At 48.8% G+C, this 19,123-nt stretch overlaps 2 protein-coding genes across 4 annotated transcripts; one reads left to right on the plus strand and one right to left on the minus strand.

The window, feature by feature from the left end:
* Positions 1-2,671: 2,671 nt before the first annotated feature.
* LOC119324951 (cyclin-dependent kinase F-4) lies at positions 2,672-8,470 on the plus strand. Of its 3 annotated transcripts, none has more exons than XM_037598713.1 (17): positions 2,672-2,900; positions 4,049-4,293; positions 4,589-4,972; positions 5,068-5,146; positions 5,234-5,302; positions 5,386-5,475; positions 5,559-5,697; positions 5,905-6,007; positions 6,092-6,144; positions 6,226-6,292; positions 6,420-6,528; positions 6,959-7,024; positions 7,110-7,178; positions 7,262-7,328; positions 7,408-7,521; positions 7,610-7,720; positions 7,818-8,470. In XM_037598713.1, exons 3-17 carry the CDS (start codon positions 4,965-4,967, stop codon positions 8,054-8,056), a joined length of 1,383 nt encoding a protein of 460 aa, XP_037454610.1. In that variant the 5' UTR covers positions 2,672-2,900; positions 4,049-4,293; positions 4,589-4,964; the 3' UTR covers positions 8,057-8,470. The 3 variants fall into 3 exon arrangements, with proteins under 3 accessions (XP_037454610.1, XP_037454611.1, XP_037454612.1); XM_037598714.1 differs by having other exon boundaries at positions 2,672-2,895; XM_037598715.1 differs by lacking the exon at positions 2,672-2,900 and adding an exon at positions 3,043-3,065.
* Positions 8,471-10,116: 1,646 nt separating this feature from the next.
* LOC119326751 (protein Brevis radix-like 2) lies at positions 10,117-16,214 on the minus strand. Its single transcript, XM_037600367.1, has 7 exons — positions 15,858-16,214; positions 15,335-15,470; positions 13,747-13,930; positions 11,333-11,781; positions 11,100-11,238; positions 10,596-11,005; positions 10,117-10,497 (listed from the first exon to the last, which is right to left on the minus strand). Exons 3-7 carry the CDS (start codon positions 13,849-13,851, stop codon positions 10,419-10,421), a joined length of 1,182 nt encoding a protein of 393 aa, XP_037456264.1. The 5' UTR covers positions 13,852-13,930; positions 15,335-15,470; positions 15,858-16,214; the 3' UTR covers positions 10,117-10,418.
* Positions 16,215-19,123: the final 2,909 nt, after the last annotated feature.

The following is a 19,123-nucleotide window of genomic DNA, read 5'->3' on the forward strand; positions in this document are numbered from 1 at the left end:
AGTGTTGTACCCCAGCATAAGCTGGTGGTTGCTGACTTTCGCTTTCGGATTCGTGTCCAGCGGGATAAGCGTGCCAAGGTCGCTAGAACGAAGTGGTGGAAGCTCAAGGGGGAGGTAGCTCAGGTGTTCAAGAAGAGGGTATTTAAGGAGGGCCCTTGGGAGGAAGGAGGGGATGCGGACAATGTGTGGATGAAAATGGCGACTTGCATTCGTAAGGTGGCCTCGGAGGAGTTTGAAGTGTCCAGGGGAAGGAGAAGCGAAGATAAGGATACCTGGTGGTGGAATGATGATGTCCAGAAGGCGCTTAAAGAGAAGAAAGATTGCTTCAGACGCCTATACCTGGATACGAGTGCAGACAACATAGAGAAGTACAAGATGGCGAAGAAGGCCGCAAAGCGAGCTGTTGGTGAAGCAAGGGGTCGGGCATATGAGGACCTCTACCAACGGTTAGGCACGAAGGAAGGTGAAAAAGGGACATCTATAAGATGGCTAAGATCCGGGAGAGGAAGACGAGGGATATTGGCCAAGTCAAATGCATCAAGGACGGAGCAGGCCAACTCTTGGTGAAGGACGAAGAGATTAAGTATAAATGGTGGAAGTACTTCGACAAGCTGTTCAATGGGGAGAATGAGAGTTCTACCATTGAATTGAATGACTCCTTTGATGAGACCAGCATGCATTTTGTGCGGCGCATCCAGGAGTCTGAGGTGAAGGAGGCTTTAAAAAGAATGAAAGGAGGCAAGGCGATGGGCCCTAATTGTATCCTCATTGAGGTGTGGAAAGGTCTCGGGGACATAGCGATAGTATGGCTAACCAAGCTTCTCAACCTCATTTTTCGGGCAAACAAGATGTCAAAAGAATGGAGACGGAGTATATTAATACCAATCTTCAAGAACAAGGGGATGTTCAGAGTTGTACTAATTACCGTGGAATTAAGCCGATGAGCCATACAATGAAGCTATGGGAGAGAGTCATTGAGCATCGCTTAAGAAGAATGACAAGCGTGACCAAAAATCAGTTTGGTTTCATGCCTGGGAGGTCGACCATGGAAGCCAATTTCTTGGTACGACAACTTATGGAGAGATATAGGGAGCATAAGAAGGACTTGCATATGGTGTTCATTGACTTGGAGAAGGCCTATGATAAGATACCGCAAAATGTCATGTGGTGGGCCTTGGAGAAACACAAAGTCCCAGCAAAGTACATTACCCTCATCAAGGACATGTACAATAATGTTGTGACAAGTGTTCGAACAAGTGATGTCGACACCGATGACTTCCCGATTAAGATAGGACTGCATCAGGGGTCAGCTTTGAGCCCTTATCTTTTTGCATTGGTGATAGATGAGGTCACAAGGGGTATACAAGGAGATATCCCATGGTGTATGCTCTTTGCGGATGATGTGGTGCTAGTTGACGATAGTCGGACGGGGGTAAATAGAAAGTTAGAGTTATGGAGACAAACCTTGGAATCGAAAGGGTTTAGGCTTAGTAGAACTAAAACCGAGTACATGATGTGCGGTTTCAGTACTACTAGCTGTGAGGAGGAGGAGGTTAGCCTTGATGGCCAGGTGGTACCTCGGAAGGACACCTTTCGGTATTTAGGGTCAATATTGCAGAAGGATGGGGGTATTGATGAAGATGTGAACCATCGAATCAAAGCCGGATGGATGAAGTGGCGCCAAGCTTCTGGCATTCTCTGTGACAAGAGAGTGCCACAAAAGCTAAAAGGCAAGTTCTACAGGACGGCGGTTCGACCCGCAATGTTGTATGGCACGGAGTGTTGGCCGACTAAAAGGCGACATGTTCAACAGTTAGGTGTGGCGGAGATGCGTATGTTGAGATGGATGTGTGGCCACACGAGAAAGGATCGAGTCCGGAATGATGATATACGAGATAGAGTTGGGGTAGCACCAATTGAGGAGAAGCTTGTCCAACATCGTTTGAGATGGTTTGGGTATATTCAGCGCAGGCCTCCAGAAGCTTCAGTGCATAGCGGACGGCTAAAGCGTGCGGAGAATGTCAAGAGAGGGCGGGGTCGACCGATTTTGATATGGGAGGAGTCCGTTAAGAGAGACCTGAAGGATTGAAGTATCGACAAAGAGCTAGCTATGGCAGGGGTGCGTGGAAGCTTGCTATCCATGTGCCAAAGCCATAAGTTGGTTGCGAGATCTTATGGGTTTCACCTCTAGCCTACCCCAACTTGTTTGGGACTAAAGGCTTTGTTGTTGTTGTTGTTGTTGGCACTGACTGACATGCGGAGGAGCATCGCGTCCGTCCGTCGCCATCCCGCTGCATCCGGTAACCACCGCCGATCAACGTCGGGCGGGCCGTGGCGAGACAAGTCCACACGGTTACGATCTCCCCATCATTTCACCCCACCTCACCCCAAAGCGTCCATGGCAATCAATCGATAGGTTGTTGGTTCGGGGGCGGGTGAAAAGAGAGACAGGAATACTTTGCTTCCCCTCCGCTGGGGCAAACCCGAACGAAAAGGGTCTTCGTCAGCCGAGGAGAGAGGTTAAAAAAAGGTTAGGGAGGGGAGGCCGGCGGAGCGCGAGGGGCGACGCGGTGTGGCGCCGGGGACGGATGCTGTGGGTCACGGTTATAAAAAGTAACGGGGCGCGTCGCGGGTAGAAAGCCAGGGGAGGGTGCGGTGGGAGGCAGGCCGCGGCTCATTATCTCTCCCTTCTTTCCTCCCTCGCAACATTCCCCGCCGCCGCCCGCCGCCGCCACGGCGACACAATCACCGGCGCTGCGCCGCCCCACCGGCCTCCTCCTTTGCGCCGCGCCGCGCGGGGCTGGGCTGAGGTGGGCCGCGCCGACACGCTGCCGCTGCAGCGGCACGTGGGGAGCCACCACCACCACCACCACCCTATGCTCCTTTGCCCGCCTGGTAAGGTATGGCATCGATTCCGCTCCATTGCCCCCCGCCTTTCTCGCGTCGCGCTCCGTCTCCCTCCCTCCCCGCTTTGCTTGCTCCAGGCGATTTGCCCCGGATCTGTGTCCCAGGCGCCGGATCTGAGCGGCCACCGGGCATTCGCTCCAATGCGAATCCATGTATAGGTTTGTGCCTCGCGGTGCCGCGGTAGCTTGTTTTCAGGATTATACTGGGGTGCTTTTTTGTTTGGATTTTTCGTCCTTCCTTTTGTTGTCTGATTTAGATTTTTCTGTTTGCGCGGAAAGGTTCCTTTTTTCTCGTTAAAAGGCGCCTTTTTTCTTCCTATAGATGAGAAAAATCTATGTGTTTTTGTGCCTGCAATGTAAATTGTGATTGAGGTGGCAATACAGAAGTTTGAGAGAGAAGCTCAGAAAAATAAGGTAGCAATGCAGGCGTCTTCCCATTGGTTCCAACCCGAGGCGATATTTTGAATTCGGAGATGTTTCTATATGTATGGATTTTGCTACGATAAAACCGTTTGAGCCAGTAATGAGATAGCAACATTGTTTTCCAACTTCCATGTTTCAAGCAGTGGTATAGCTTGATCACCATGCCAATTGAGATGCCGGCTCGTTATTGCGATTGATGAATAGCATCATTGATATCGATATGGTTTGCAATGTCCAGCTCCACCAATATTATAGACTTCTACCCTGATATTAATGTATGCCTAGTATTATGTGATTTAGGTAAAAGAGTGCTATACCTGATTCTGATATTTCCCTGAGAACTATGTTTCATTTTGTGCGTTAGTGTTGGTTCTAGCAACACGTGGGCCGTAAATTACTACCCACTTAAAATGATTCAATTCAAATTTTTGCTGTGTACATACCCCCATATATCTTAGTATATTAAAATGGATGCTTTAAACTAGATTTGGAAATGTTGCTAAGTTTGTGTTGTTTTCTGATAGAGATCGTCAGTCGACTGCGTTATATATAATCCAAATGGTTCTATGCCGTATTGATGTTCATGCTTCATGTAAATGATTCTTGTTCCTTTTTTTTGAGGGTGATTCTTATTCCTTTGGCATACACTATACCATGTCATCGAGCGCAAAAAGTGTTATAATCGACCACATCATTCTGATTCAAATACATTGTATCAGATTGCACCAGCAGTGATCTTCGGAGTTTAAAGTGTTCATCAAAGACATGGGAAAAGTGGTCTTCGGGGCATATCACCTTCAATGCAAGCTATTTGTTTCAGAAGAAACTTTTGATTGGCGTGTTTTAGCTCGTGGGAACACCCAACTCTTCTCTCTGGTGAACTGCACATAGTAGTTCTATGCTCAACGACAGCAGGCTGAGGCGATCCTGAAGCGATACTCCAGTCTATGCTCCACATCTACATGTAAAATACCTGCTTTGTTTTTCCTTTCTTTTGTTCTATTGGCTAAGCTTTTATCATCTCATTTTGCATTCTCTATTTATCAGCGCATCATCTCCAGACTAACTTCTTATTGTAGTCAAATCCAGTAGTAGATGCTGATCATGTAAACTGGCCAATGATGTGCTCGTAGAATAATTAAATTCTACTATTGGGAGTTCAAACTGTTCTTTCCTGCATGTATTGGCATGTGAAAAACTAAATCAACCATATCTCTTGAAACATTCTGAATTTCTTTTCTCTTTGCTAATATATGCAGGGTCAACCATCTTTACTGCATTCAGTCTCCATCTGTCACTCCCTAGTTAGTTGCCATTTGCTTTGCTGTATACCATCTGAGGTCAAGGCTCATCCTTGCTATATTCTGGGACTCTACTATGATTGCTGTGGGATCTTTGTGAGGGGACCAAATCCAAGACAGCACAAGCTAGTGGAGGCCCACTGTTCAATTGACGGATCATACATCTGTTCGTGCGAACTGATAGACAAGATATTGGTCGCTTAGACTTTGAAACACTTCTCTGTGCTTGTTGTTGATTTTTCTTGATACCTGGTTGTCCCAAAGGAAAAGGCTTCTTGATACCTGGTTGTCCCAAAGGAAAAAGCTTCTATCACGCAACAAAATTACCGGAACAATGGATAGGTAACCCTTTTTGTAATTTTTTCTCCTCTGGATAACAGTTGTATTGAATTCCTGTTTTGGGTTTGCATTTTTCTTAGAGCGCCTTATTTTTGTAGATTCAAGTTGATTAAGGAAGTTGGTGATGGGACATTCGGGAGCGTATGGCGCGCTATAAATAAACAAAATGGTGAAGTTGTACGTATCCTATGATCACTCTTGCTATCTTTGCCTGAACTGTGAAACAATGAAGTTGACGCAATGTTTCATATTAATCTAATGTAGGTGGCTGTTAAGAAAATGAAAAGAAAATATTATTCTTTCGAGGAATGTATGAGTTTACGTGAAGTAAAGGTACTTTAGCCAGTCATGTACTCGTCGCTGATGTTCTCTAGCATGTTACTTTCGTTCAAATAACATTTCTTTCTTTATTGAAGTCTTTGCGGCGCATGAATCACCCTAACATAGTGAAGCTCAAGGAGGTCATAAGGGAAAATGATATATTATACTTCATAATGGAATACATGGTACTTAAGCACGTGATTGATAACAAAGTTTAGAACTACCCCATATCATGCTTCTGTTGAATATTGTCCATTGTTTCATTTAGGAGTGCAATCTGTACCAACTTATGAAAGACAGAGTCAAGCCTTTCGCGGAGTCAGATGTCCGTAATTGGTGCTTTCAGATTTTCCAGGCTCTTGCTTATATGCACCAGAGGGGATACTTTCATCGTGACCTCAAACCAGGTAGGATTTCTTATGTACTCGTCTACCCCGTGCCCTGTATTTTTCTAGCAGCCAAATTAATTGGAAGTCTGACATTAGTGTACTGTGAGTTGTTTGTTAAAGCCTTCTAGCAGCTATAGGCGTTCTAGTTTTGCAGATCAACTGATGCATTTTTTTCATTCATTCATATTTTATTGTTTTATTAACTATATTGCTATACCATTCCAGAGAATCTGCTGGTCAGCAAAGATGTCCTAAAGCTAGCAGACTTTGGTCTAGCGAGAGAAATTTCATCTGCACCACCATACACAGAATATGTGTCAACACGCTGGTTAGCGTCGCTCCCATAGCCCCACCACACAGAGAACAACAATGATATACTTTTTCTTGAACCCCATGTGTTTCAATTTCTTAGGTACCGAGCACCTGAAGTATTGCTCCAGTCATCTGCTTATGATTCTGCAGTTGGTAAGAACCTACTACTGTCTACTTTGTGCTTGCCTACACATGCTTCCAACTAATAAATGGACCTTCTTCATAACTTGGTAGATATGTGGGCAATGGGTGCCATAATGGCCGAGCTGTTGACACTCCATCCTCTTTTCCCTGGCACAAGGTAATATGGTTTACCATATCTTCTGCTATTGTGACTGGCACTCTCTGCATACTTCGTATGATTGTGTCTGTTCTTTTCCCCTCGTAGTTACCGTCTTTGATCACTTGTTTCTTCTTTCACTGTATAGTGAAGCGGATGAGATTCTCAAGATTTGCAACGTTATTGGTTGCCCAGACGAGCAAACATGGCCCCAGGGATTGTCTCTTGCAGAGGCGATGAAGTATCAGTTCCCACAGGTCAATATTCATGTTTCCTTGCCTATAGTACTTTTGTTGTGATTCTCCGGGTCAGCAATTCTTGTGTAAGCAGTATAACTAATATCTGTTATTTGAGTATCTGTAAGTTACTAGCATCTGTGAGCTGTGTTATTTCCTTCGTCGTCGTGCATTTTATGCCCTCATGTTAATCCTATGGGTCCTGTTTTCTTGAGAATATCAGGGCTGCTTCACTTTGCATATTGTGTAGCCTTCACACCTTTTTTAGTGTTATGCATGGTTTATGCAGTGCAACTCTGTTAGGTTTGAAACAAGACACGAGTCAACATCTTGTTCTAACTTGATTCATGACTTTAACCTAGATTATGTGTGATCTTGTGCACTATGAATGCACATGAATACTTGTTCAGGGCTTAATTTAATAATCTCGGGTGGTTCTTTGTATATGCAGATCAGAGGCAATCAACTGTCGGAGGTAATGAAATCAGCCAGTAGTGAGGCAGTTGACCTTATATCCGTAAGTCCTTCAAATCTTTTGTCCTAGATGACATTCCTGAACTCATTGGATTTCCTAATTTTCCTTTTCCTTCTACATCTTGTAGTCTCTGTGCTCATGGGATCCTTGCAAGAGACCAAAAGCCGCGGAAGTTCTCCAACATGCCTTCTTTAAGGTAAAACTATTATTCCGATTGCTATGTTGCTTTGTCTTTGCTCTGGAGACTGATTGGTTTTCTTGTTGTTATCCAACCATTAGGATTGTACTTATGTTCCAGCTGCTGTCCGGCCAAAAGCTGCAGGTCCCCCTAAAACTCCTCCGGGTGGTTAGTATACACACTTTCGCCCCATAGCCTGTTCGTTCCTAAAGCCCTTGTTTTACCATGATTGGTCCATTTGTTTCAGTTGGAGTAAGAGGAGTTTCAGGACACATTGCTCGGAGATACTCCACTGGAGCTCTCTCCACAAGCAAACCTGCTGCAAACATATCTATAAAACCGAGCAGCTTATCTAAGATCGGTAATATATATATTATCTCTTTTCTTGAAGTACTCATAATTAACTAGCATTACCGTCTATATTGTAAATCTGTTTATCCATCTTCCAGGTGTGCAAAGAAAACTTCAATTGGATCGTCAGGCACCACAGAAGAGTACACGGCCCACTGAGAGTAACACCAAACAAACTACTAGTCGAGTACCGGCAAGGAATAGCCCAGGCAAGTTTCCTATATAAAGCTGCTTTGTGAAATTTCGATCCCAAAGCTTGTGGTCTGATCATGAAGATCTTTTTTCTTTCTTTCACTGGAACCACAGGGAACGCGAACCCGATATTAAGGCATTCACGCAGTTTACCTGAAACTGGCCGGGCAACGGTTCAGAAGGTTTCGAGTATCACCGAAAAGCTTGCTCATATGTCTGTGACCTCTCGAACACGCACGGCTGTGAAGCCCCCTGTCCCGCTGTTGAAGGCTGGGCATCTCAAGTCAGACTTCCTCGGGAAATCTGACGAAATCCCTCCGGCAAAGAGATTGACAAGAAAGTTGGTGAGCTAAAGGAGTATAGAGTGAAGAACCGATCAGCTGCAGCGAGGCATGTAAGCTACAGAGCTAAAACCAGGTTTGCCTCGGCGCCAACCGTGTGTTTGGCCTGTTCATGGTCCTTGCGGTAGTTTCCTCCCCCTGCTTGCTTGGTCCAGGTGCCACGGTAGAGAATGTGTTGCGAATGTGCTCGAGCCTGCTGACCTTTCCCTGTACTGGGGTGTGGATTTGCCCATGCCCCGAGTTTGTCCCGTGTATGAACAAAACATGTGTGGTCTTGGTTTGGTTTGTGATCTAGTTTTCTCAATCGTTCATATCGCAGACCGTTGTCCTGTTCATGTGCAATCTAACAGTCGACAAACCCTCCAATGAAGAGGATAATTTGGCTTCGCTTGTACAGCTTGCGAAATTTAATAGAGCACGTTAGTGTATCCTGCCTGGTCAAATTTTAAATTTGTTTGGTAGTCTGTTCGTATTTTTCGTTGCACCATGACAAATCCCTTGCATTTTCAAAGCTTTTATGGTCTCTTTGTTTGTTTGTTTTTTGCATTTGCATTTGCTATTGGTGAGTTTGCCTGAAAATTGAAATGGTGCAGTCAATTTTTAGTCCATTCGATCCGAAAAAGGATTGGGGTTCCACTGTCAAATGATAATTGTGCAAGTCCAAGGATATTGCACCCCTCATTCACACCCCGTCCTCATGGAAAAATTGCAAGGTGCATGAGGCTAAGAAAAATGCTTGGATCTATAAAATTAAGCGCTCCCAAGGAAAATGCTTGGATCTATAAAATTAAGCTTTCCCATGATTTCTCCTGGGCTCATATCGGTGAGTTCGTTGACCTTGACCTCACCGAGGATGACATTGTTTGAAAGCATACAAATGATGATCTTTACACAGCGACTGCTGCACATAAACCGCAATTCTCGGTAACCATCTTATCCCCTATGGAGCACACGGTTTGAAAGCTTGGGCCCCTCCCAAGGTCGATTTTTTGTGTGGCTAGCTATTAAGTAAGGGGTTGGATTGCCGACCGCTTGGCCAAGCGTGGATAGCCAAATTGCAGCCCTTGTCCGCTTTGTAAAAGGAAGGTTAAATCCAGGGCTCACCTCTTTTACAAATGTCGCTTCGCGCTTTGACTTTGGAGCCCTTTCTTCGACTGGCTTCATCTTGAGACCTTTGATACCTTCTTATGACACTTGTAGCACTATGTTAAGGATTCGGTGAATCAACCTCTCAGACTGAACACCCAAATAGAAAGGCCATGGCGTCTCTTGCAATGCTTGTGTGTTGGAAAATTTCTCAAATAGAAAGGCCATGACGTCTCTTACAATGCTTGTGTGTTGGACAATTTCCCAAATAGAAAGGCCATGCAGTCTCTTACAATGTTTGTGTGTGAACAATTTGGAACGAGGCCAAGCTCTGAGTCACTGCAGGTGCCAAAAAATTAGGATCAATAATGCCCGAAGAGCAATCATTTTATCTTGTAAGGCTGGTCTCCTCTTAATTAATAGATGAGACAAAACTTATGCATCCATTTAATAAAAATGATAATTGATGCAAGTCGATTATTTGGGAGAAGAAAAAGAAGGAAAGCTCTGCCCTGAGGCCGAGCCGGGGTCAAGCACTAGCCAGAGATAGGCAGAGCCTTGACATGGGCGAAGAAAAAGGAGGAAAACTCTATTCTCCTTTTTGAAGCATATATTTTGTTTTAATTGCCCAGACCTTCACAAATGCCATTCCATCACAAATTTGTGCACAGCTGAAACATTCATCAATGTTTATCTTAATTTTTGTTTCAGATTTTTGTTTTTTTTGTTGTTATTTCCCCCTCCAGTTTTTACTGTTCATCTGGGAGCATGTGAGCTCATGAAGTTTTGCATGAGTTGAAAACCTCTCGCTCTGAAGGAATTATGCTTCAGTTGGACTTTGAAAAAGCTGAGACTAGAAACTTGATGTCCCTGGCACATATTTCTTTTCCAGGGAACTTACCAACAGTGGCTCCTTTATTTCCCCCCGTATTTCTTTCTGTTTCTTTTGCAGGGAACTTACCAACAGTCGCACATCGAAGGAATGCTTCACACAAAGCAGGTAAAAAAAGAAGAAACAAACGAATCACAGTGTTCAGCAAGATACAAACCGATCCCAAAAAAAGAAAGAACCGGTAACTATCCGGTAAACACATTTTACACGAGGCGCAGCAGCCTGAACCATCAACCTGCTGCCTCTCAAGACGAATGAACTAACGGCAGTAGTACTAGATTTAGTACAGTAAGTATCACACCATCACCATCACTCTAACCTACGACTCCCTCCGGGACCCGAGTCACCTGACGTACGTACGTGTTAGCTGGCTGCTTCAGTGTGTCTCGCTCGCTGCTACAGATACTGCGTGTGTATCCGGTCCCGGTTCTGCTCCCACCACACCTTGGCCCGCTCCTCGCCGAACCGCTCCCGGCTGCAACCACACAACACCATCGGTCGGTTAGTCGAGTTCACGTGAGCGCGCGAGATTCGGCAACAGCAAAGGTGATGGTCGGCCAGCGGTGGGCGTGCCTGAAGCGGACGCGGCGGAGCTCGCGGGTGCCGTCGCCGAGCTCGCGGATGGTGATGTGCACGCCGGGCTCGTCCTGCTCCACCCACTCCGTCGCCTCCAGGTCGCTCGCATTGCTCACCGACACGGACGCCTCGTCCAGCGACGACGTGGTGGCGCGCGACGGGTCGTAGGGCGGCGGGGCGCCCGCGCTCAACGGCATCGACGACGCGCCCGCGGCCGAGTTGAGCATGTTGAAGTGGTGCGCCCACACGTGGTCGGACGGGTCCGGCACGGCCGTGGACGGGTGGCACGCCGCCTTGTACGACGTGGTCCGGGTGATGGGCCGCTCCCTGCTCGCCGCCGTCGCGGACGGCGGCAGCACCACCGGGCTCTCCCTCGTCGAGCCGGCGCGGGAGTAGAATGACTCTCTCTGCTCGCAATGCAAACCCACGGTTTCAAATGATGGTCAGCACGCCGATGAGACGAGAGGACGACGTAAAAAGATATGGCTGCAGGCGACTGACCTGCATGGCGTCGTCGATGGAGGACGACGGCGTCGAGAGGCCCTGCTGCCGGAACGTCTGCACGTTGTACAGCTCCACCACGCGGTCGTAGTTCTCGCCCCACCACCGCTGCGCCTCCCACTTGTTGAACATCTCCCGGCTGCAAATTTTTGATGTTGCTTCATCAGTTCATCATTATCACTCAGTCTCTACTCACGATACCGGCATCGAAGCATCGATCGATCGGCACAAACCTGAAGCGGATGCGCTTTAGGTTGTTGCCGGCGCCGCCGGGGATGGAGACGAAAGTGATGTGCACGCCGGGCTCCACCTGCGCGGTCCACTCCCTCGGCACGCGGTCTTCCTCCAGGACGACGGTCTCCTCATCGTCTTCTTCGTCCTCCTCGGCCTCCTCCCCGATGCTCGGTATCCAGCTCGCGCTCGGGTTCCTCCCGTGCGGCTGGAAGCCATTGTTGATCTTGGGCATGTCCCACGTTGTCGACGGGGCGGTCGCGCTCGACGTTGTTCTCGTGTAGCTGTACGCCTCGCCGGCCCCGTCGGACGTGAAGCCCGAGTCGTCGATGATGCCCGGGTACGCGGCCAACCGACTGGAGCGGTGGAAGCGGTTGCCCCTGAAGGATGGGCTACCGGTGGCCTTGTAGTGCTTGCCGGAGCCGGAGAACTTGAGCACCATGTCCTTGAGCTGGAAGCACATTTGCAGGAGCTCAGTCAGTCAGTCAGTCAGATCACCAATTAATGTAATGTAATATACTCATAGCAGAGAACACAAAATATCAAATGTGACTCGCATTAGTAGCAGCATATACTGGTATACAAGCGAAGGGAACATATTAATTAATAATCAATTAAAATGCTTGATTAGGACCCAACAAAAGAACGGCCCAAAGGAACGCCACGTTAGCTTGCCGGGGTGTAGGTGTAGCTGAATATTCAGACACACATTTCTTCCAACAACATCTGTGTATCAGTGTCACGAATCTATTCCCCCCCGCAATCAAACGTCTCACTCCAGTGTGATACCATCCATCACAGTTTTTTTTTTTTGAGAATCCCATCCATCACAGTTAGTAGTACTACTTTTATTCTTCATTCTGAAAAAGTTCTCGGGAGAGAGGTACAAGCTCCGTGTTCATTTGCTAGTTACAGTTAGTCACCGCCACCACCAATACTATTCCCTCCGTCCCAAAATTCTTGTCTTGTATCTTGGCAAATCTAAGACAAGAATTTTGTGACGGAGGGAGTACATCCAAAATGGACGGCTCCGCCTGACTCAAGAACCACAGGGTGGAATCATCATGATTACTTTTAGGTCTAGATAGAATGTGCCCTAATTTTGTTCGCGAGATCAAGCATCAAGAGCCTAGTGCGCGATAATTAAGTCTTTAAGCAAAGCTTCAATGATAACAGCGGGTGTTTAATGATAGATGCTGTTGTAACTAGTAGTAGTAGGAACTAACCAGGCAGCACATTTTTGCCTAGCAGAAGCCTAGAAAGCACAAAGGAACCAAAGGCCAAGCGCACCACCGTGTCCTAATTAGTCCAGCGAGGACATCTTTGGTCTGAAGCAAGGAACAAATAAGCACTTGCGTACTAGTACTCCAACACAAAACGGTGCCGTTCATGATCAGCCAGAGGGGAGGCTGCCATAATGCATGCCGCGTGTTGCTTAAGATCTGTACTTAAAGATTGCAAAAGCCAAAGCGTGCAGGAAGCCAAGGTGTAAGGAAAGGACAGTGGTAAACACTCGAGGCTTGCCATGATAAGGCAGAGATGGTTGGATGGTGCAGGGAGAAAGAGGCCCGGGCTGGGCCTAGCTTAGCCAAGCCCATGTAAGGACCACGGAATGAGTGCTACTACTACGGGCTACGGCCCACCTTTATTCCTTGCGTGAGCAGCAACATACACATTTGGAACTCATATTAAAGAAAAGATAGAGTATTATAGTATTGGCTTGGAAGAGTAAAGCGGAGGGTTAAATCAAACAAAGAGCGTCTTTCCAGGATGGAAAGACCCACATTAGCATCTTCCATAATGTGTGGTTCGCCATACCTTTCTTTGGAGCAAAGAGGACGGACGAACAAACAATGGTGGCAAGTGCGAAAGGCGGAGAGGGGAATGTGGGGAACAAAAGCGACGAGAACAAATAACATCCTTGTGCACAGCGTCCCAAGCAGCTTGGGAGTTGCGGGGATCGATCTACTAGGAAAAGCAAGCGCTCATATTCCCCTGGGCCTTGACCAACTTTGCCCAAGAATGTTTGGAAATGTGAGGGCACTGTCACCCATCATGCACTGCTACTCCCACTTGGAAACCGTTCTCCCGCTTTTCATTTCAAAACTAGACTGGAATGCTGTGTAGTGTACTGTCGTGCTCCCTCGTGTTCTTTTTTCAAATGTCAGGGACATGCATGGTGACGGCGAGTAGTTGCAGAGGGCATTCAAATCGACTGATCAATGCATCTAGTACGTGGTACTCTCTGTACTCGGCGGCCAAGTACGGGCAGAAAAAGCAGAAACCATGCTGAGCGCTAGCTTATAGCTGTTCTTCCTCGGGATACTGTGTTTATTTGTTGGGATGCAGTAGCAAAACACTAAGTGAGTAGGTAAAGATGCAGATGGTAGGAAGCACGGGAGCACGACAGGCATACCTGTGAGGTGAGAGACTTGCCGGCGTCCCTGCTGTTGGGTGCGCCGACAGCACGGGAGCCGTCCTCTCCACCGTCCTTGGTCGAGCAGGCGATGCATGCCAGCATCTTCGCTTCTTTCTTTCACGCCCGCCGGCCACTCGATCGCTTGCTTCTCCCCTGCTCTGCTTAGGTAGACCAGATCACACTGCATCGCACGTACATAAAACGATTGTTGATTCGATACTTATCTTGAGTGACACCAAGCTTCACGCAAGGGAAAATGCAACTGAAATGCACAACGAGTGGTTAAGAAGCTCCAGTGCAGCCACCGGCATGTGTAAAGGTTCTCGTCTCGGATGAAATGAATATTTCTGCATCGAACTTGTACGTGGCACCAGGCCCGTACGAGAAGCACATGAGCAGGGCCATGCACGTTTGGGCGAGCGCGTGGCCGGCATAAATTCCTGGTCAGTCAGTCAGTCAGTGCCGGCGACGTGCGCTCGCCGGCCACCCTAAGCCTAATGCATGCCGCTCTGGCCTCTGCCGCAGCCTTTGGGGCCTCCTTAAACGCGCGCACGCGGACGGACAGCAACCGCACGTCGCGCGCGGGCAGCCACAGCCATCGCCGCCGTACGGGCGAGGGCGGGCGGGCACCCGCAGTGCCGATCGGGAGAGCGCAAGCGCGCGCGACGGGCCCCATGCATGTGTGCACGCGCCGGGGTGGGCGCCCGGGCCTAGCAGCTAGCTAGCTCCGTTCGTCCATGTCCGCTCTGGCTGCAGGGCACTGTCACTATGCCATGTCTGTCTCGTGGAGCTGCCCCGCTAGGCCCTGCGCGGTAGGGGCACCACGGAGCAAGGAACCGAGTCAATGCGGCAGCGTAGGAGGCTGCTCTGCACCAGAGGCTATGGACAGACAGAGAGCAGAGGCGTGTGGTGTAGGCCGGTAGGCTGATTGCATGCATGGATCGGTGCAAGGATGATGATGATGATAGGGCGCTACCGGATCGCTGGTGGATGCTGCGCGGTGCTAGCCACCGGTGGGATCGGCGGGCTGGAGGACGGGTAGGCTCGGTAGAGTATTCATTCAAGTTCTACGGCGAATTTATCCGCGCTGCTGGAGACTGCCGCAAGTACAGCGTGCGCAGAGAAGGTTCTGCGTAGATCTTGTGTAAGTGTATCATCGCTGTCTAAAGACCACGGAATTAATTCTCGCAAAAAAAAAAGAACAGTAACAATAAATTAACAGTGGTACAACTACAGCCCGCCCTCTCTGTATCTTGATCCCTGTCGCTCCTCTGTCTGCTTGAGAGAGGCGAGGCGAACAAGGAACCTGATGGATGCACATATTGCCTGGATAGGCCCATGAGGCCCTTTAAGGCCCAGGGCCCTGAGGAGGTTCTCAGTCACCGGCAGTGGACCCCGCTAGGAAAATCGAAATGCAAGCCAACATCACAAATCCAACGTCGCCACTGCCCCCGCTAGCTAACATAACAGTGTCACGCAGAGATTTAACACCAGCTATTGAGCTGTTTCTTTCCCTTGTAAGCAGAAGCTGATATACGAGTCATGAACGGATATGCATAATGACAAATGAAGGCAGCACACTTACCAGTTCTGCAAACGTCCCGATCACAGCAGCAATTCTGGCCACGCGGCAATAGTGGTGGCGTCCGTATCTCCCCTCGCTCACTGCTGCATCCTTTTTTGAATGGTCATCTCACTGCTGCTTCTGACGTCGAAATGATCTGAAGATTGAACAGGGAGAGGAAGAGGATTATACTCCACTTAGTATGATGATGATGCAAGTGGGCGACTCAATGCGAAGTTTCGGTGTGCAAATCAACACGAGCCAGCCCAAAGAAGCGGAGGAGGAGGAGCACTCATTGGTGTGAGAGGGCGTCCACGCCACGGGAAAAAGGCAACAGTGGGAAACAATGGGATTGCCCCCCGAATGGATGGACCCAGGAGAGGCTGGAAGATCTCAATGATCAACGCCGCAACGAACTCGATGGCGCCCAGTAAAAAGAGAGAAGGCAGACCAAAATGTCCTAGAAAAAGAAAGAAAACAGAGCCCGAATGCGAAGAAGATCTTCTTGGGGAAGGAAGAAGAAACAAGAACTTGGGAGGAGTACCTTCTTCTTTCCTCTTCTTGGCCGCTGCCTCCGCTCTGCTCCTCTGGTGAAATGCCCGGTGGAGCAGACTGCAGACAGATCCTCGTAGTCGCGCGCGCGGCGGCGGCGGAGCCGGGGCAGGATCACCGCGGAAACGACACCGCGCGGCAGAGCTATCGGCTGACGCAGGCTACGCAGCCCTCTCGAGCAACTGACGAGGAGGGAGTTTATTTTCTGTCTTCTTTTTTTTTCGCGAGAGGAGAGCAGAGGAGGGAGGGAGGAAGCAGAGAGGGGCTGGTGGGGGCGGGGGTGGGACGGGATCCCCGGATTCGCTCCCGGCCGTCTGATCCGCCCTGGAAATCGAGCGAATGCCGCTGCCAAAGCACGCGCACGCCGACCCAGCGGTGTGCCTCCCCGAGTATTTATATAGGGGCGTCGCCTCCGCCCCGCCCCGCCCCGGCGAGGTCGGTCGGTCGTTCGGTTTTCAGGCGATCCGCGCCGTCCGTATCGCCCGCCTGGATGCGTGGCGTGCCGGCACCGTGGGACGCATTCGGGTGGGCCACCCGTGCTCCCCCGCGCCGGGGCCCGCCCCATTATCCACGCATGGCACCCGTACGTGACGTGTTTGGTGCTGAAGTTGCGCAGGTGCGGGGCGTGTGACGGACCGCCGTGGCCGTGCTGCTACACGGCGGTCGGGACGGGGGTCTCGCCGAGGCGGCGCGGCCGTGTCGTATCTGCCGGCCACCCGACGGGCCGACGGGCCGGTGCACCCTTTGCTTAGCCTGAGTTTGACGCCATTGGAAAACGGGACAGGTTGTTGATTGTCGGGGAATCTGAAAATCACGTCAAATCAATCGCCGTATGCCTATTCGATAGTACTACTACTGTACATGAGGCTCCCCTAATTAACGACAACTTCGTTCCTGTAAACCGCTCCTGAATGTACCTAAAAAAAAAAAACCTCTCCTGAATGCTCGGACCGGCATTTTCAAACACATCTTTGTCGTCCGACACGGTTCATCAAATTTGTCCGGACCGGTTCAGATGTCCGAACTTCGACAAACAGGAACCAAACGTACGAAAAGTTTGGGAGTGTTCGAACCACTGCCACCGTCCATCCGAAATCCCCACCTGGAGCACCTTTTCCTCATTTTGTCCCTCTCTTTTGTGCTATGTATCCATTTTAGTTAGCGACTGACGGCCCTGTTGTGCCATTCCTGTCGCCGCTCCACCTAGGCGCCTTCCTGCCTTCAACTACGTCGTTCTTTCACTTTGGATCCGGTCGCAGCCCAGGTATCCTTCGCTATCTGCCGACACCATCCATGACATACACCATGTGCGGCTAATGTTTGATAAAATGTCATTGGTGATATTTTACGTTCTTGTTGTTTAATTTGAAGCAAAACATTAGATATGGACAAGAAGTACTTATAGTCCTAATTCATTGAGTCGTCTTCATCGAATGAGGAGGAGGAATATGAAGATGAAACGATGATGATGAGGATAGTTCTTGTTGGCACGGTGCATGCATAGAGGGTTCACTAAGAGCGTGTTTGGTTTCTCTGCTCGCACCTGCATCGCAAAAGCTGGCCTGTTTGGTGTCCTGTGCTGCCTTCTCAGCCTGGCCCAACTAATGCAAAAGCAGGCCTCCCAGCCAGGCTGAGAGGAACGCAGAAATCGAGCGTTCCTGCGTGCAGCCTTGCGCCTGCACCCGCACTTCCACTTAAAGCGAAGCGGTACACGAGAATGAACCTACTATTGTCCAGAATTACTTGAAAACTGCCACCGCAACTCTCTTTCCTCTGCTCACAGATCGGATCGAGGAAACAAATCAATCGCCGCCGCCGCCGTCCGGAGCTTCTTCTTGCGCCGCCGGTCAGAGCTACCACCTCCGCAACTGGCAGAGCCCCCTCGTCCGTCTCAACCCCGCCATCCTACCTCCCTCTTTCGCCACCAGTTCGAGCTCCATCATCCGCTGCGAGCCCGTCGTCGAACGTCCATGCTCCTCTACTCGCCGGTACCTGGATGCGTGTGCTGGCAGGAGTTGCGTCGGAGGGGGAGGCGCGCTTGTGCCGGCTCGGCCCGACTGCCGGTGGTCGCGGCGGCGCCGTGGGGCGCTGGTGGTGCAGGAGCTCACCAATTTCACATACAGACTTCCAAACACCATCTCACATTGGCCTGCCCAATATCATACACACAACCAAACATACATCTCTACCTGTTTTTGCATTGGCTTCAGGCTAGACTCGCCCAGGATGGTGGATATGATGCAGCGTGAGGCTATGCATGAAACCAAACACGTCCTAAAGGGGCATTCAATGTCAAATCAAAATAGCGCACGAGGCATCAGATGGTGTCGAGCATCATGGGGTCCTATGGAAAAGTAGAACATGTGTCCTGTTAAGGTGAATTCAAATACAAAATATTATTTTAAAATTTTATGTTTGGATTGTAATATTTTTATTTGAATTATTGTTGCACTGAAATATTTATCTTTCGATTGCTTAAGGATTGTGCTATTTATCTTTGCTTGTTTTGAGTAGTCTCGGTATAGAAAAAAAAGGAAAATTTTGTTTCTGCCACTCTTATCTTTTGACAGTTATCACAATTGTCATTCCGTGGCAAAATCAAAATAACTTTATTTCATTTTTTGCCACTCTTAGCTTTTGAAATGTAGCACAATTCTCACTCCTTTTGCCACGGAAATGGCAATTGTGATAATTGTCAAAAACTAAGAATGACAAAAGTGAAATGTCAAAATCTAGAGTGACATAAGAAAATTTGGCAAAACCTAAAGTGGTACAAACAAAATTTCCTTCAAAAAAACTGGTGCGACCCTGTTCTTGTCCATGTATCACGTGTCCATGTATAATGGTGTCTGTTTTAATGGACCGCGTTGGTGTTGCCCTAACAAGTTAGAGCATCTCCAATAGACGGTTCATATGTAAAAAATACCTAACTTTTGGATCTCCGAGAGCAAAAAACGCTACTCCAACAGATGACTCATATGTAAAAAAAATTACATCACCGCCTCCCGGAGATGTAAAATTTAAAACTTTGTGATGCAAATTTATATCACTAGATACATCTGATGTAAAACCGTGGCCGCCCGTGAAACGACCAACTGCCAGTTCATTATCCTTCCCGCTCGCGACCCTCCGCCCCAAATCGTTGCCACCGCCCCAAATCACCATTGTCGCCACCGCCCCGCCCGCCTCCGGCTCGGCCTTCGCCCGCCCCCGCCCGCAACGCATGCCGCCGCCGCCCGCCCTCGCCTGCACATCATG

The sequence above is a fragment of the Triticum dicoccoides genome, chromosome 6B (genome assembly GCF_002162155.2).
Source record: "Triticum dicoccoides isolate Atlit2015 ecotype Zavitan chromosome 6B, WEW_v2.0, whole genome shotgun sequence".
Taxonomy (NCBI): domain Eukaryota; kingdom Viridiplantae; phylum Streptophyta; class Magnoliopsida; order Poales; family Poaceae; genus Triticum; species Triticum dicoccoides.

Excerpts from the sequence above, each read along its gene's own strand:
- LOC119324951 (XM_037598713.1), top strand. Across the intron at positions 5,476-5,558 it reads ACTTCATAATGGAATACATG|GAGTGCAATCTGTACCAACT; the intron begins GTACTTAAGCAC and ends TGTTTCATTTAG. Across the intron at positions 6,008-6,091 it reads GAATATGTGTCAACACGCTG|GTACCGAGCACCTGAAGTAT; the intron begins GTTAGCGTCGCT and ends TCAATTTCTTAG.
- LOC119326751 (XM_037600367.1), bottom strand. The coding sequence starts at position 13,851 with ATGCTGGCATGCATCGCCTGCTCGACCAAGGACGGTGGAGAGGACGGC. Across the intron at positions 11,782-13,746 it reads GCAAGTCTCTCACCTCACAG|CTCAAGGACATGGTGCTCAA; the intron begins GTATGCCTGTCG and ends ATGTGCTTCCAG. Across the intron at positions 11,239-11,332 it reads CTAAAGCGCATCCGCTTCAG|CCGGGAGATGTTCAACAAGT; the intron begins GTTTGTGCCGAT and ends AAAAATTTGCAG.